The 18570-nt window shown below is 42.4% G+C and overlaps 1 protein-coding gene across 2 annotated transcripts in view; it reads left to right on the top strand.

Moving 5' to 3' along the window:
* The window catches only part of PDZD4 (PDZ domain containing 4), a 43905-nt gene extending 27779 nt beyond the window's left edge, over positions 1-16126 (top strand). The window contains exons 2-8 of one of the 2 annotated variants that reach the window (XM_060763212.2): positions 2887-3158; positions 3536-3623; positions 5141-5218; positions 9131-9193; positions 9292-9393; positions 11186-11296; positions 13921-16126. In XM_060763212.2, the coding sequence (XP_060619195.2) occupies positions 2887-3158; positions 3536-3623; positions 5141-5218; positions 9131-9193; positions 9292-9393; positions 11186-11296; positions 13921-15255 (2049 nt within the window). In that variant the 3' untranslated portion in view covers positions 15256-16126. Of the gene's footprint in view, positions 1-2886; positions 3159-3535; positions 3624-5140; positions 5240-9130; positions 9194-9291; positions 9394-11185; positions 11297-13920 lie in introns of both variants that reach the window. The other variant, XM_060763211.2, reaches the window with a different exon arrangement.
* Positions 16127-18570: the final 2444 nt, after the last annotated feature.

Genomic DNA, 18570 nt, shown 5'->3' on the forward strand with positions numbered 1-18570 from the left:
TGCCAACAAATACTAGGAGCTGTCGGCTCTATTTTCAGAGGAAGGAATAGGCAAAGCTAGTATCCTTTTCCTAAGGAAATCCTCTGAAAATTATAGGGTTGCTGTAGGTCAATAGGTGACTGGATAGATACACCTATCTATGTTGATTTTATATTATCATAGGCTAAAGGGCACTTTCATATAGTCTTCCCAAGAAGGAACATTGATATTCTGTACAAATCTGAACAAAAGTGGAAAAAATCCCAGACTAGAAGATGCGTCTAGGAACTCGAGTGAATGCTCATTATGAAAAGTAGCATTGTACTGATGACAATTAAGCCACAAGGCACTCTTTCTTATCTTTGTAATTAAAATAATTAAAACACTGTTATTATCCTCCCTCTTTGTCCCAGTGCGTTTACAGTAAGCACCATGACATGCTATCTGTTTGGCCTCATAGAAGAGAATAGCTGGACTGTTCATAATTTCCCATTTCGATGAGTGGAGCGTGGAGGGTTTCCTGGGCAATTACAGATCAGATGCATTCTGGGTTCACAGAGATTATGGAGACCGCATAGATGAAATGCTGTACAGCCAGCAGAATAAAATTATTGAAGTCCTCTCATCACCAGCTGGAAGCAAAGAGTTGCTGGAAAGTGACGGAGTACAGCTGGAATACTTTAGCTTTAATTTAGAAGTTGTTTGAAGAGTTGCCATGAATTTCCGACCAACATGTTTTTCTGCCTGAGAAAAAACACCACGTGGTAGCTTTTCTGCCACAGAAACATATTAACATCCCTTATCAACCAAGTTATTTTGGCACAAGAGATAGAAAATCTGCCGGATACCTTTTCTTGTTGGTAATAGAGTAGCCACAACAAATAAGAATTAGCTTCTTCCTTAAGGCATACATATCCAGCTGCCATAGGTCTGGACTTTTCACATAAGTCCTAAAGAAAAGACCCAACGAATCAATGGGATTCCCCAATATGTTGATGCAGACTCATCTTTCCACAGCAGTAGATTAGGTGGGACTAACCAATTGGATTGAGCTCTAAGGCAGCACTTGAACAAACAAAATGGGTGTGAGGTTGCACTGTGATCACAGGATGTTTTGCACATGTCATGAGCAAAAGCAGGGAAAGAAGACCCGCAGAAGGGGCAGAACCTAATATGTGTTGGGTTTAACTCTGGGAATGATCCCATTGCTGAGTCAGAGCAGCACCAGAGCTCTCTAAATTATATTTTTACAATAGGTGTATATGAGGTTCAGGTGAAATGTTCAGACTTTCTTGATAGCATGTAGTGCTCTTTGTTTTCTTACCTTTCTTCAAGAAGATGAACCTATGTAAATATTCATGAAGAAAACTATGCCTTACAAAGAAGACTTAAGCTTGGCTTCTTTCTTTGCTAGAACTTGTGGAGGTGGAAGAGGATCAACTATTCTCTCTCATATTTTCCAATAGTTATATCCATACCTTCTCCATCTCCCAATGTCAAGAATAGGTGGGCTCCAGAGCAGAGTGGGCCACACTAGTTTTTTTGGTCTGCCTTCAGAACATCTAGAGACATTGCAAGGAATATTTTAGATGCTTGGAAATGGTGTTACATCACTCATAGATGCTCTAGAGCAGGGGTCCTCAAACTAAGGCCCGGGGGTCGGATACTGCCCTCCAAGGTCATTTACCCGGCCCTCGCTCAGGGTCAATCTAAGTTGGAAACGACTTGAAAGCACACAACAACAACAACAATAATCCTATCTCATCAGCCAAAAGCAGGCCCACACTTCCCATTGAAATACTAATAAGTTTATATTTGTTAAAGTTGTTCTTCATTTTAATTATTGTATTGTTTTATGTGTTTTTTGCACTACAAATAAGACATGTGCAGTCGCATAGGAATTCATTCATGTGTTTTTCAAATTCGGCCCTTCAACAGTTTGAGGGACTGTGACCTGGCCCTCTGTTTAAAACGTTTGTGGACCCCTGATCTAGAGCCTCTGAGGTGGGATGTGAACCTGTGTATTTAAGGGGAGGCAGGCAGCATTTTAATGTGTTTTGGAGCAAAAAATAGTGTATTTTCAAAAGTGATTGATGGAAGTATAAAATTTGAGGAGGTGGCGGTGGGGAGCTTGGCGATGGTTGTAGGTCTCAAGGTGCGTATTGAACCATCAAAGGACTACAAACAGCTCACAGGATGTAGGGCATCCATCTTTCAAGAGACCAGATAACAACCCAGGGCTGGATTGAGGGCCTAACTTTGTTGTTCTTGCTTGGCATCAAGTTATCTTTGACTTATGAGGACCATGTAAATGAGAGATATCTAAGTTACTCTATCCTTAACAGTACTGCTCAGATCTTGCATACTTAGAATTGTGGCTTCCTTGATTAAGTCCATCCATCTGGAATGCAGTGTTTCTCTTTCCCTCTTGCTTTCTATTTTCCCAAGCATTATTGATTTTTCTGGTTGGCCATGTCTTCTCATGGTATGACCAAAGGAACACAGACTCAGTTTAGGTAGAGTTCAAACTTGATTTCTTCTTGGATTCTTCTATCCAAATAACTCTCCTCCAGCACATTTTAGATGACCTGATTTTCTTCCTTTTTTCACTAATCAACTTTCACAAGCAAAAGCTACTATATGCCAAGTTTCTGAGGCCTTGTATGCCATTATCTAAACAATGAGAATACAAAATTTGAAATTGATCTCTTTTTTTGGAAAATTGTATGAGCCACTTCATTATTTGAGGATTTAAGGTGGAAGTTGTGTAGCTTGTTTCACTTCAGGTGAGATGGTATCTGAGGAGGGTTTGGATGCTTTCAATGGGTTGGGTGAAAAATGAAATACAAATGTGAATTCATCAGAAATCCTCTTATCTCCTTCTCTCTCCACCTTGGCCACTTTTAGGTGAATGGTCGGGAGCTGTCCCGTCTCTCACAGGAGCAGACCCTTGAAGCCCTGAGGTGCTCTAAGGAACCTCTGGTCATCCAGGTGCTACGCCGCAGTCCACGCAGCCGGGGTGGGGGTGGTGAAGGACCCACCCCCCAAGGGGACCCCACAACTCTAGTGGACAGTGGAACACAGACAGATATCACCTTTGAGCACCTACTGGGGATAGGAAGGATGCGGCCACCAAGCCCTCCAGCTGTAACATTGGAACCCTATGGACTGTCAGATCTGTAAGTATTCTTAGGGACCTTTTTCTCTCCTTGTTGTTGTGCTTGGTGTCCTTTAATTAATTCTATCCATATAGTTCTTTCCTAATATCCTACCACCAGAGGTTGACCATAGAGTTGCCACGAATACCTAGAAATTCCTAGACAGAAAAAGAAATCTGTGAAAAATTAAATCTGCAAACGTGGAGGTCTGACTGTATTTGTCACTCTTTGTTCCTTGAACTTGATATGACTAGACTAGTTGTATATGAGGTTGTGTAAAATAAATGTTTTGATCCTCCTGAACTTCAGTGCATTTGTGTGCAAGTGGGACATTTGTGGTCCCACTGGTGGCAAAGGCACGTGTGATCTAATTATCTCGCCTCTTCTATTACTCCCAGCCCCACAATTGGACATGAATATTATGACCCTGTGGAATTCATGGAAGGTGCTCCAGAGACTGAGAGGGCAGAAGAGCTGGAGTATGAGGTGAGAATGTGATAGAGGTGGAACCAAGTTCTTTTTATCACCTTTCTCGCCCCTAGGTAACTTGGCCCAGCCCTACTGTTAGGGAGACTGAGGGCACTGGCTGCCATAAAAGGGCAGTATATGGATCAGTCATTCAATAGCATATAGTGTTTATGCAACATATTAAACTATAAACTACTGACTCTCATTTTTGCAAAATCTTGGAGAAAATATGAGGTGCCAAAAGAATGGAAAGGTGCAAACATTATCCCACTTTTCAAAAAGGTAAAAATAAAAGATCTACGAAACCATAGTTTAACCTTGATACACGGAAAAATATTAGAAGACATTATACAGGAATCTGTTTGTAAGTATCTAGATGATAATGCAGTGACCGCAAGGAGCCAGCATGAATTCATCAAGAATAAATGTTGCCAAATTCTGGATTTCAGCAAATTATTTGATAAAGTCCCCTAAAATAGTTTGATTAGCAAACTGATTAAATTTTGAATAGATGGGAACATTACCAAGTGGATTCATAATTGGTCAAAAAAACCATGCTCAAAGAGACATCATCAATGGGTGCACTTCAAAATGGAAGGAGGTCTCAAGTGGAGTGTGTGTGTGTTCATAAACACACCCTATCAAAAAAGGTATCTCAACACAACGCAATGGTCATTCCTGTGGTAATCATTATTCCAAATGCCATATTTCAAATGTGTCTATTGACCACAGAAAAACAAAAACAAAGGTAAATTCTGAGATGCCTCACAGTTTCATTGAATATGAGTGGCAAAAATAGATATAAGACATGATTCACGTATGTATGCAATTTGTGACTACTGGATTCCATTGTGAAAAGCATTACACAAAATGACTCCCAAATCAATGGTTTCATCTACCCATGCCCCATGAAGTATGTCTTCAAAAAGTAGGCATTTTAATGTAATCCAATGCAACTTTATGGTATTCTTAGCCTGGACACCCTTCATTTCAGTAGCTTTTGCTATCATCCATCATTACACATATCCAAACAAAGTCCTGGAACATTTCCTTTGTGGATACAGGAATCATACTGAATAGGAAAAGATACAAAACTATGATGGGCCATCATTTCTAATCATCAGTTGATGTGGCTGTAAACACATGATAGTTTTACATGTGTAAATTGGTTCCAAACAACAATCTCAGTTTTGGTTTTGAACATTATTTGACAGATAAAGCAAGGTGAAAAATGCTAACCTCTCCAGACTATCCCAGCTATTTGCCTTCATTTGTTAGGTGTGCAAAGTTATGAAAAGTTGGAAAAACAAAACAGATCAAAACACACAAAAGGGGTGGTTTAACTGCGAATTTCTCAATTGGGAGAGGGGGTTGCCATTAAAAGAACATGCTAAAAGCTCTTCAAACTATATCTGAGACAAAAACAATCCAGATTCTGTGAGTTGTAGTTCAAAAGCATAACTTTTCCAGTGCAGCAATGGATCATAATGATAAATAAGTGTGACCTTTGTCTGATGCTTTTCTCTCTCCCGCAGGAGGTGGAGTTGTACAAAGCCAGTCACCGGGACAAGCTGGGCCTGATGGTTTGTTACCGAACTGATGATGAGGACGATGTAGGCATCTACGTTGGAGAGGTGGGGGAGGGGGCAGCCCTTGGCGGGGTGAGATGTGTATGGCCTGGGGAGGCCAAGGTAGGCAAGTGGGTGAGCGGGGTTGAAGGAGAAAACTACATGCTGGGATACAAGCTTTATGTAACAGGGAAAGCTGAACTCCTTGCTTTTTCTTTGTTTGTTTTTTCCTGGAGTTGGGTTAGTTACATCATACAGTCATGGAGTTGGAAAAGACCACCAGGGCCATCTAGTCCAACTATTTCAGCCTCTGCTTATGATAATAATAATAATAATAATAATAATAATAATAATAATACTTTATTTATACCCCGCTACCATCTCCTGAAGGACTTGGTGTGGCTTTCAAGAGGCCGAGCCCAAGTACATCAGTAAAAACAACAGCAATACAGACAATAAATAAACTCATAAAGCAATCAACAGTAACAATAACACCACGACGCATTAAAAACCTATGGCAGGGCCAAATGTAATAATTAAAAATTTAAAAAATGCTGGGCATGACCAGGTGACATATAACTAGGATAGGTATTTGGAGAGAGATGAAGCGAGCAGGCAATCCTAGATCATTAGTAAAGTGCAATTAGGGACATGTTGCTTAGGGTTTCCTTATTCTGGGAAGGCACACTGGAACAACCACGTTTTCAGGCTCCTTTTAAAGACTGCCAGAGTTGTGGCATCCCTAATGTTCTTGGGGAGCGAGTTCCAGAGTCAAGGAGCCACCACTGAGAAGGCCCTGTCCCTCATCCCCACCAATTGTGCTTGCGATAGAAGTGGGATCGCGAGTAGGGCCTCTCCAGATGAACAAAGAGATCGTTTGGGTTCGTACACAGAGATGCGGTCACGCAAGTAGGTGGGTCCCAAACCGTTTAGGGCTTTGTAGGTAAGCACCTGCACCTTGAATTGGGACCGGAAAATGAATGGCAGCCAATGGAGCTCCTTAAACAGGAGGGTTGACCTCTCCCTGTAAGGAGCACCAGTTAACAACCTGGCCGCCGCCCGCTGGACCAGTTGAAATTCCCAGGCCATTTTCAAGGGTAGCCCCACGTAGAGTGCATTACAGTAATCCAATCTGCTTATAAACCTCCAGAGAAGGAGACTCCATCAGATTCCAGAGGCAGCATATGCCACTGCCAAACAGCTCATATCATCAGGACATTCTTCTTAATACGAGTATCTAAGTGTAGTTTGAATCTGTCAGTTGCACATTACTCCAAGGATCTTCTGGTCAATCTGAAGGTGGAGCAGGTGTGGGAGCAGTAGTCCAACAAAATAGTTCTCCATTTTTTCAAAGAGAATGGCTAGATTGTTATTGCTGCAGGCTCAAATTTAAAGGATGAATAAGAAAAAAGGAACATTTTTGGATGTTTTTTTTAAACTGATGTAGTAAAACTTGAGAAAAACATCTGAACAGAGCAAAACAGAAATGAAGGTTTTTCTCCCAAAGAAAATAGCAGCTTCTGGTGGAAGCAAAATGAGTTAAAGGAGGAGAGGGTATATGACATGTTCCCTCTCCCCATCCTCAAGTGTCAGAATCCTGCCCTATCTCTACTCCAGAGATGCTGATGACATTATTAAAACATTATTATTAGCATTCGCAAAGCCAATATCAGTTCTAGTTTAAATGCCAAAATTCCATAGATATTCCTTTAAACGCAACTCTGGGAGCTATGCCCATAATTCCAGCCGTTTTGAGCTCAAAAATGAGAATAAAGCCTTCTTCAAATATCCCTTGAATTTGTTACAGTGGCATCTCTTATGAGCACGGCCTCTTAGCAGTCTGAAATTTATAGTTATTGAGGAGATAAGTAGAAAGCAGGGAATTCACGCACAAAGCTTCAGGTCATCAGTCTAGAAAACAGTCAGGCTATGAAACCTGTTGTGTGCCTTCTTGAAGACATCCATTTAAGAACAGTTTGCACAATCATCTTGCTTCCACAGATGATTTCAGTGCATTTGGGCAACGAGCACTTTTGTAACTGATGGAGCTACTTTTCTGTTGATTCAGTACCAATTCATTTTCAAAACAAGGTTCCCTGGCCTGATACAAAAACCATGACACCGAATGAAACAGAGCCACATTCAGAATATGTGCCAGCTACCTATTAGGGAGAAAACTACAGGGACAAGAGGAAAATGAGGTTTCTCCCACAGTGTCAGATCTCAAGCTGTGTGACCCTAATAGTCACAGAGTAGCCCACAAATAACAAAGAGGGCTGTCACATCATTCCCTTAAACCTTAGCATAGTACACAGAGACCAGCTTGCCTTGAGCTGAGGCAGAGAAATAATATTAGGTCTGGTACATGCTATTATTAGGGCAATCATACTAGTTAGCATCTAAACTACACAGTTACACATTTTGATACCAGATTAACTCTATGATTAACCAGATTAACCAGATTGGCTCTATGCTGTGCAATTCTAGCGTTGTACTTTGGTGAAGCACTTGAACTCTCTGCCCAGGCGCTCAAATGCTGTTTAGTTCAGGAAGATGGTAGACTACTGCTTTAAGGGAAAGGGTTCTAAGTACAGGTATGGCTCAGTTAACAAAATAGATGTACTCCACAGCATTATTTAAGAAAAAATTACAGAGGCAGAAAAAACATGGAAAGAATAGGGATAGGTCCCTACACCACACACAAATGAGAGCAGTTCAACATGTTTCGGTCAAATTTTTATTAAACACTAACATATACATCAGTGAAATGCTGCAACCAGATTAGTTAAATCTTGAATAATAATCCAAAGCATCTTGAATCTTCTGGAGATACTCAAGGGGTTCTTCCAAAATACATCTATGTGTGCATTTTTCTTTCACCAGCCTTAACCTTTCTTATGACCTCCATTTTTATGACTAAACATTTATGATTATTTTTGTTGTTATTATTTTTAATATGCTGGGGTTATCTGTTAAGGTAGGATAATTTACTCTCATCTTTCTCTGTGTGTTTTGCTATTCGTGCACACTCTGCTAAGGATTTTGGAGGAAACTTATATACAGGCTCACAAAACCACAGTAGGATCTGCCACAGCAATCTAATCCAAAGATACTCCCTGGAGCCATTCTCCGAACCAGCAGGAAAAAATTGCGGTAGCCAGCAGGCACAAATATAGTGTCAGTGCTTGCCATGGCAGGGAAAAATAATTGCTCTTCCCACATAGCAGACAGCCCAAGAATCACTGAGCAACAGTAGTAATCCATTCTTTTCCAGATCAAGCTTTATTGCATTGTTTACTATAGACATAGGCTGTACAAAACACCAAAAGTCTCTGTGTCTCTGGATCTCCATCATCGTCCTTTCCTTAATGATGCTGCAAAAATACTTTCAGGTATATAGAGGATGAGGAGTAAAGGAGGCTAGGTGGTAAAAATAAAAGACTGTAAAAACGAGCTTCACATTTTTTAAACTAAGGTACAACTATTGTGTAGATCACAAAAAACCAAATCCCAGGATTCAATTTGATGCATCCACAATTATAATGGTTTCAAACTGACATCAAAACTGTCGTGTAGATACATTCAATATTGTTGATGGGAACCTTCAAAGTTCCTGCTCTCATACTCTACACTGCAGTGGTTCTCAACCTGTGGGTCCCCAGATATTTTGGCCCACAACTCCCAGAAATCCCAGCTAGTTTATCAGCTGTTAGGATTTCTGGGAGTTGAAGGCCAAAACTTCTGGGGACCCACAGGTTGAGAACCACTGCCTACAGGTTTTTATTCTTGAAAGTAAACAGTCAGTGAAAGAAGACTGTGCCCTCCATAGATAGGGCACATGGGCACCTAGTAATATGTGTTGACATCTTTGCCCATCATTCAGATGTTAAGAGAGACTCCAAATATTGATTCTTAAACTGCTCTTCTGATGATAATATTACTTTTCTAAAATCCCAGGTTAACCCTAACAGTATTGCTGCCAAGGATGGTCGGATCAGGGAAGGAGATCGCATTGTCCAGGTAAAATGGGTGGCTGTGGTTACTGGGTAGGCTGTCAGGGGGTGATGTGTTATTTTCTGTGAGTGTGACATTTTTTTTTACATTTCTTCCATTCCTAGATCAATGGCATGGAGGTACAAAATCGAGAGGAAGCTGTAGCAATTCTCACTCAGGAGGAGAGGACAAACATATCACTATTGTTGGCTAGACCGGAGACTGAGGTGAGAGGACTGAAGTGCAGTAGTTACATAGTTCAACCCTTGGTCTCCCCAGATATGTCTGGAAAAGATTCCTCCCTAAAATCACAGAGAACTGCTGTTGGACACTGGCAACATGAAGGCATACAAACAGATCAGGCTCTGAGGTTTTCGGTCGAAAACCTGCGATCTAGGGATGTCCCTCCACCCTCCATGATGTTATTAAGCATTATGCTTTAGGTGCCAACTGCAGTTGCTCACAACTTGTCATTCAAAAGGACTTGTCATTCAAAACAAGTTCAGTTTACTTCCTTTTTAAAAAAGCCTTTTTTGGTCTTAAAATAGTTCATAAAAGATGAAAGGAGAAAAATTAAAAGGAAAAAGTGCCTCTTACAATTCTGAGAGGGTGGTATGAGAGAGGGAGAGAGAGGGATAAAGAATTATTAGGGCAAGATGTAGCAGAAGACTCAGCCACTTCATCTTCCCTAATGCCTTGGAGCAGGTAGTGCTAGACTTTCTTTCTCAGATTTACAAGTGCTTTCTCTCCATCGTAACCCCCCCCCCCCTTAATCTTGGTGATGAACAACCTGGAGAGTAATGTCGATGGCTTTCACAGCTGGAATCACTAGGGTGATGTGTGGTTTTCGAGCCATATGGTTGTGTTTTACCAGAATTTTCTCCTGATGTTTCACCTGCATCTGTGGCTGGCATCCTGAAAATGCCAGCCACAGATGCAGGTGAAACGTCAGGAGAAAATGCTGCTAGAACACGGCCATACAGCCTGGAAACCACACAGCACCTCAACCTGGAGAGTTTTTAGAATGCATTGTGTAGCTTTTCAGAGTCTCTGTCTCTCTCACACACATCTTGCTACATTTGTCTGTTGTTTTAAACAATTCAGAAATTCCAGTGAAGCTTTTTTTCCATGTTCTGATTTTTTTTTTAAAAAAATCTGTTTGCAGCAGTACAATAAAATACAGATACTTCTTCCTGAATAACAACTATATGTAAAAAAATCCACTATTCATTTGCCTATAAAGCCAGTGTAGCATAAGTACCTTTCTGGTGACTTGGGTGAGTCACTCTCTCGCAGACAAAAGCTATTATCATCATCATTATCATTATTATATTTATTTATACCCTGCTTTATCTTTTCCAAAGGAGATTCAAAGAAGCTTAACATAAAAGCATAAGCATGCAATTTAAAATATAAAAATAATAATAATAATAATAATAATAATCTTTATTTATACCCCGCCACCATCTCCCCCAATGGGGACTCAAAGCAGCTTACATGGGGCCAAGCCCAAACAACAAATTACAATACAAAAATGCAAATTGCAGTAAAATAAACAACATAACAATAAAGTATAAAACATCAAAGCATATAAACAATATACACAAAACATAGAAACCAAAACGTAATGACAGAGCGGGCCGCATGTACATAAAATGATTTAAAAACTCAGGGTGACATAAAGGGGCAGAATTGTTTGTAAGGGAGAACTCATAGACAGAGAAATAAACAAACCTTCGTACAAGGTGGGGATATGCAAACATTAAGACAGAATGAAATATAATCAGTATTCTAAAAATCACAGTTGAAATCCATTAAAAAATATTCAATTTTCTCTTCTGAACAAAACCTGTTCTGAACCAAATCTCCTATGATAACGCTGTGATAGGTTCACCTCAGGGTTGCCATAAATCAGACATGTCAGGACTATAGTGAGATTATTTGGAAACAAGTAGGAAGTAACCTTTGCATTTAAGCAGTAACACTTCTGGCCCTTGCCAACTATCATCACTCTTGCAGTTGTCAAAGCGCTGGAAGGACAGTGACCGTGAGGATTTCCTAGATGACTTTGGTTCAGATCACGAAGCTGGAACAAAACCTCGGCGGCTTCTTTCGCCACCAAGTCAGCAGGTATGTGGCTTAGGAGAGGGAAGTGGGGAGTCAATGGTGTTATTAATACAGGACAGGATTGATTTATTGTGAAGCTTTCTACCAGCACAGCATCCCAAGAGCCTACTTTATCAAGTGCACAAAAAACCTGAATGGTTTGCGATGATCTCTCAAGAAGCTGCCACCAAATGTGAGATTTCAGTTTGTACCCCAACTGCTACTTATTTATTTATATCCCACCTTTCTTCCAAGATGGTATTCACCAAATGTGGTGTTTCAACCCTTTATCCCACTATTATTTACAAGAGTAGTGCTTCCCACTCAGTTACGCTAGCATCATTGACAGCAAGGATTAACCACAGACAAATCCACATTGTGACCAAATGTGGGATTGTGTCTTTACATTTAACCCATCAAATGTGAATTCTTCCACAATGTTCACTGCAGTGTGAGGGCTTCCCTTGATCCTCACCTTTGCTGCCTATAAAGACATTGTGTAACATTAAATGCAGTGTCAGCAAAAATTAGGAATTTTACTAGTTGGCCCTCCACTTAAATTTCTATGTAACTCTATGCAAACTCACGACACTGCAGTTCCTATAAGTATGACAGGTATTTTGGGAGTTGTAATCCCACACATCAAATGGAAAGAACAGGGGAAGCTCTCTCATTGTGCTCATTATTATCTATACAAATGCAGTTGCAGCGGAGTGAAAGGTAGAAGCACAACATGGCTACGGTAGCGGTTCTCAACCTGTGGGTCCCCAGGTGTTTTGGACTCCAACTCCCAGAAATCCCAGCCAGTTTACCAGCTGTTAGGATTTCTGGGACTTGAAGGCGAAAACATCGGAGACCCACAGGCTGAGAACCACTTCTCTATGGTGACTGGTTTGCTTTTCTACAAAATTTGTTTGTCTAACACTCTGCCCACCATTTTGAGACACCACTTCAGCGTCCATTTTGTGACAGTGGTTGTTGTTGTGTGCTATCAAGTGGTTTTTGACTTATGGTGACTCTAAGGCAATCCTATTTATTCAGAATTTATCATGGGATTCACAGGATCCAAATGTGACCCAAACAGTTGATGCTTCTACTTGTCATGTCAGGAGCAAGTAGCTTCTCGTGTGAAAGAATTGGCTGTCTGCAAGGACGTTGCCCAAGGGACACCTGGATAATTTGATGTTTTTTTATCATCCTTGTGGGAGGCTTCTCTCATGTCCCCGCAAGAGGAGCTGGAGCTGATAGAGGGAGCTCATCCGCCTCTCCCCGGATTCGAACCTGCGACCTGTCGGTCTTCAGTCCTGCTGGCACAGGGGTTTAACCCACTGCGCCACCGGGGGCTAAGTAGCAGCAACTTTGTCGTTTCAGCTTTCTGCCATTTTTCACAGCCCAACTTGGTTATTCCAAGGAATAGAGCAATGACATTTTCCATGTAAAGTGTATACTTTGCCCTGAGCTATAGCCGTGTCTACAGAGCCAACAATCCTAGCATCTTAATGTGGATTACTATGCTCTTGGCAGTACTAAAATTTGCTTCTGACTCACATTTCCAAAGTTTACAATGAGATGCTGATCCTTGGCCTGCACTTGAGGTGAAAGCAAGCTGCTGGTCATTTCACTCCGAATTTGGTAATAATCTTCTGTGAGCAAGTGAGGCTGACAAGTCTCTCATCTTGTTATGCATTTAACCTAAGCTGCTCACTTACATGGCTTAGTTTACATGTTAGAATAGGGATAGGCAGGAGTTATGCTGGAATTTGCTGGAAGATTAACAGATCATTAGTAGATTGACAAAGATTTCTAAACCTCAGAGATCTATCAGCATGAAGAATTCCCATCCACCCCAATACTAGGGTTGGTAGATTATCTGGCCAGACAGAGCCAACAAGGATTAATGGTTTGAATGCTGGAATATGAGATTCTGGAGGCCTGCTTGGCCATGAAACCCACTCGGTGACCATGGGCAAGTCACTTATTCTTAACCTCGGAGGAATACAGTGGCAAATATTTTCTAAATAATCCATGCCAAGTTATATATTGTGTGTGCATATATGTGTGTACATACAATACAGTACATACAATAACTTTCCACTATCGGAGAGAATTTGTGTATGTTGGTGCAGTGGACACCTTGGAACCTACCATAAATCAGATATACATGTATTTCTGTACAGTCTCCAAGCCACCCACACATTATGCTAAAGGGATTTTTGGAGGCAAAAAGTGAAACGCCTGATCAGAGAAAAGCTTTTCTCTAAATTGCTGTAGAGAGCCAGTGTGGTGTAGTGGTTTGAGCGTTAGCCTTGGGTTAGTAACACACTCGCAGTCTCAGAGAACTCCAAAAGAACCTTATAGTCACCATAAATTTGAAATCAGAAGGCACACAACAAAAAGGCACTGTAGCATTCACATTTTGGAAGTGAGAATTAACACATTTTGCCTCAAACAGGAATCAGTTGCTGACTGTAGGCAGTAGTTGCTGGTCACTCTGACTGCCCAGTTCCAAATCTGTTCCTGTAAAAGTTCAGTTGCCAAGCAGAAGACTTATATTGGGACAAAAGTATTGAGAGGAAATTCTGGACCAAAAGTCTAGGCAGGTGATATATTTTCTCTGAATAGTGCCTTCTTCTTACTCCTCCCCCTAGAATGAGCCTCTACAAGACAAGCCTGCTGGGGATCCGGCCACCCCATTGACCAACAGCCAGGAGCTGGATAGTGGTGTTGGCCGTACTGATGAAAGCACTCGCAATGAGGAGAGCTCAGAGCATGATCTCCTGGGAGATGAAGCACCCAGTGCTGCCAACACCCCAGGGACACTGCGCAAGTTTGGGCCTAACCTACAGCCCCGTGACTTCCATTACAGCATGGACTCATTATTGGCAGGGGAGCCCCCAAGTGCCATGGCGACTGACTTGATGCCAGGGCTTACTGACGAAGAATATGAGCGCTACCGGGAGCTGCTGGAGTTGAAGTGCCACCTGGAGAATGGCAATGACCCAGGCCTGGTGAGCGCACCACTGGATGTCAACCGCAATGAGGTGGCTCTGCTGGAAGAAGAGCTTCGCCACCTGGAGTTCAAGTGCCGGAACATCCTGCGGGCCCAGAAGATGCAGCAGCTCCGGGAGCGCTGCATGAAGGCCTGGCTGCTTGAGGAGGAAGGACTATATACCTTGGAAGGGGAACCTAAGAAACATGAACTGTCAGACATCACAGAGTTGCCTGAACGCTCTGACAAGGACAGTACCAGTGCCTACAACACTGGGGAGAGTTGCCGAAGCACCCCTTTGCTGGAGAGCCCCTTGCGCCGCCTGGCTGAGCCCCCCAACCTCAACAGAACAGCCCCTCCTTCCCCACCACAGCCCAAATTCCGGCGAGAAGAGCGGGTACGTCGCAGTCCCAAAGCTGCTGGGGAAGGCAGCCCCTACCTGAGCCGGAGGCAGCGAGAAGAGCCGCCAGCCCCTATCAGCCCTATGAGCCTAGCCAGCATATGCAAGGACTCTCTCGGGGGCAAAGCGGAACCCCGCATGGAGTGGAAAGTGAAAGTGAGAAGTGACGGCACACGCTACGTGGCCAAAAGACCAGTCAGGGACCGGCTCCTCAAAGCCAGGGCCATGAAGATCCGGGAAGAACGCAGCGGCATGACCACAGATGATGACGCAGTTAGTGAGATGAAAATGGGACGCTACTGGAGCAAGGAGGAACGGAAGCAGCACTTGATCCGGGCCCGGGAGCAACGAAAGCGGCGGGAGTTCATGATGCAAAGTCGGTTGGACTGTTTGAGGGAACGAGAAGGTAGCGAAGCCCGAGGGGTGTCTAGCGAAGTTAACATCTTAGCCTTGAGTCACCGGAAAACGATGAAGAAACGGAGTCGCCGCATCCTGGACAACTGGATTACCATTCAAGAGATGCTGGCCCATGGCACCCGTTCGGCTGATGGACGCAGGGTTTACAACCCATTATTGTCTGTCACCACTGTTTGAGTGCATAGGAAGAAACAGAGGGAGCCACAGTGGTGTTTTCTTTTCCTTTATTCATGGTGTGCTGGCGAATGAAAACCAAGACAGGCCAAACAATTCCTCCATGACCAGGATGACTGTTTTTTGAGAACACACCAGAGAAGCATATTACTACCACCTGAGCTCCATAGGGCTCAGAAGGCCCACCTCTCTGAACCAAAATGTAGAGTGGAACAGAAAGCCCAGCATCCATTCCTGCCTTAAGAACCCGAAAAGGGGAGTGGAGAGAGGGCCCTTCTCCCTCCCCCAAGTCTCCAACCCTCAGGAGCTTGCTGTGGGGCAAGATTGACTCCTCCTGATGGGCACATAATCTGTATCAGCGGTGATTGTGTGGGGCAACTCAGCTCACCCATCACTTCTGGAAAAGCTTTTGCTGGATTCACCCCTGCCAATCACATCCTGAAGCACAAGGAACCAGCTGTGGTCTACATACAGTGTGCAGAGCACAAAGAAAGCAAGTGGAGTCCTATCCCATATAGGTCAACAAGGCCAGTGAAGATCTTCCCCATCCCCACCCCAAGTTGAGATGTTGTGACATCTTTCTTTCCTCTTTTTCTTTCTCTCTCTTTTTCTCCTCCTTTCTCTTTTGTGATTGTGGCTCTCAATTTCTTTTCATTACTCTATTTGAAGCTGGAAGTCTGGGCCCTGGAGGCTCATCCCACAAGTGACTGTTCCCTTCCTCCATTTTGCACCATCTGATTGCTTCTATCCCCATTCCAGGGGGAGGGACATTAGCTTAGACTAAGGAGCAGATAGCTTGTGTTAAACCCTGTACCCAAGGCTGAACTTGCATTGTTAAAATAAAAAAAGATTGTTCTTTTTACTCATTGCAAAACACCCCCATAAAAAATTCATGGGGCTTTGTTTCTCAATGGAACTGTGGAAAGCATCTGAGAATAACACTGCATTGGCACAACACTGCCCTACACATACCCAACATGCTAATGACATATTAAGCAAATAGCACTTCATTAGGAAGATAGAGCAATGCATAACAATGACAGCTGAAGAAATAAGATAATTGAATCATAGAACTGGAAGAGACCTCTTGGGCCATTCAGTCCAACCTCCTGCCAAGAAGCAGGAAAACTGCATTCAAAGCATCTCCAACAGATGGCCATCCAGCCTGTTTAAAAACCTCCAAAGGAGCCTCCGCCACACCGTTCGGCAGAGAGTTCCACTGTTAGGAAGTTCTTCCTAATGTTCAGGTAGAATCTCCCTTCCTGTAGTTTGAAGCCATTGTTCGTTTCCCAGTCTCCAGGGCACCAGAAAACAAGCTTGCTCCCTCCTCTCTATGACTTCCCCTCAAGTATTTATATATGGCCATCATGTCTCCTCTCAGCCTTCTCTTGCCCAGCTCTTTTAGCCACTCCTCATAGGGCTTGTTCTCCAGACCCTTGAGTCTCCTTCCTCTGGATACATTCCAGCTTGTCAACATCTCCCTTCAATTACAGTGTCCAGGCAGAACAGAGAGGTAGCATGACTTCCCTGGATCTAGACCAGTGGTTCTCAACCTGGGGTCCTCAGATGTTTTTGGCTTACAACTCCCAGGAATCCCAGCCAGTTTACCAGCTGTTAGGATTTCTGGGAGTTGAAGGCCAAAAACATCTGGGGACCCCAGGTTCAGAACCAGTGATCTAGACACTATACTATTTAGGCAGGCCAAAATCCCATTGTCCTTTTTAGCTGCCACATGACATTGTTGGCTCATATTTAACTTGTTGTCCATGACAACTCTCAAGATCTTTTTCACATTTACTGCTACTGAGCCAGGCATCCCCATTCTGTATCTTCACATTTCATTTTTTTTCTGCAGTTTTCACACTAGAGAAAAAATCCACTTTAAATCTGGTTTCTGCCTTCTGCAGAATTCTGGGATTTGTAGTTCAGGGAGGAGCTTTTAACAGCCTCACTAAACCACAAACCCCAGAATTCTGCAGGAGGCAAAAACGGGATTTTTTTCCTCTAGTGTGATGAAGTGGAGACTGTGGAGTATCTTGCATTTGTCTCTGTTGAACTTAATTTTGTTAGTTTTGGCCCATCTCTAATTTGTTAAGATCGTTTTGAATTCTTCTGGAGTATTAGCTATCCCTCCCAATTTGGTTTCGTCTGCAAACTTGATGATCATGCCTTCTGACCCTTCATCTAAGTCATTAATAAAGATGTTGAACAGAACATCTTTATTGCACTTCAAAATGCAATACCTCCAAATCACCTCCATGAGGCCTAAGAATATGGTCCAGGATTTCAGAAGTACTACTTACTAAGCAAGTGTTTTTGTTCTGTTTCCTCAACTTCCACATAATGGGGAAGCCCATAACGAAATCTAACAGGGTATGCTTGACAACAGGCGCAGAAAACTTCCAAAGATTGGGGGCTCCACTGAACTTCCCTTAAATCTTAGCAGACTGCGCCATACTCAATTCCATAATGTCATCACTTGGAAACAACAAATTGATTCCCAGGCGCAAAACAGATCAGGGAGAAATTATGATAAAACTGTCCTCATTGGCCTTTAAGGGATGCAAGAGACATTTTCTCAAATATGCAAATGGTGGAGTGAGGGTGAATATCAAAATGGGATTGTAGCCTACAAGGCAATCTCTTTGTTTTATATGCAGAGTCAGGAATTCAGTCTGATATTTTCAATCAATGCTAGAATTAATTTCTCAAAATTCTGCAGTTATAATCTGAACAGTCCCGAATCACAACTTGGGTGAAATAAAGGCTTACACCTCAGTGCTTTAAGGCAGCTCAAACTAGCATTCAGGTATCATGGCAAGTGTATATCACAATAAAAACACATATTACATTCATTATATGAAGACCATGACTCTCATAGCAAATACCAGCAATAACACAGTATTATTTAGCATAAAAATCCATTAAGACATAAAACATGGTCCTATTCCTGTTTTGGAGACAATGTATGTATAGGCATCATTTATTCTTATCTCTGCAGTCTTAGGGATCATTTAAATTATTGTCACACTTTCCATGAACTCTAAAAGCATGGGGGTGGTGGAAGAGCTTCTTGCATTCACGGTTCTCTAAGAATATACAGACTTTTGTTGAAAGGAATCCATACTACAGTCTCGATGAAAAGAAAAAAGTTCTGCCAGCAATGGTACCCTAGGCAAAGAAAGAGTGTAGAGTATGAATTTGTATTCTGCTTCCAAGGCCTGGTGGCATGTAAGTGGGAATAAATGTCCCTTCAACTCTTCTGTCAAATCATCTATGTCAAATCCAACACCATGTAGATACATATGGCTGATGACA

The sequence above is a fragment of the Anolis sagrei genome, chromosome 2, assembly GCF_037176765.1.
Source record: "Anolis sagrei isolate rAnoSag1 chromosome 2, rAnoSag1.mat, whole genome shotgun sequence".
NCBI lineage: Eukaryota > Metazoa > Chordata > Lepidosauria > Squamata > Dactyloidae > Anolis > Anolis sagrei.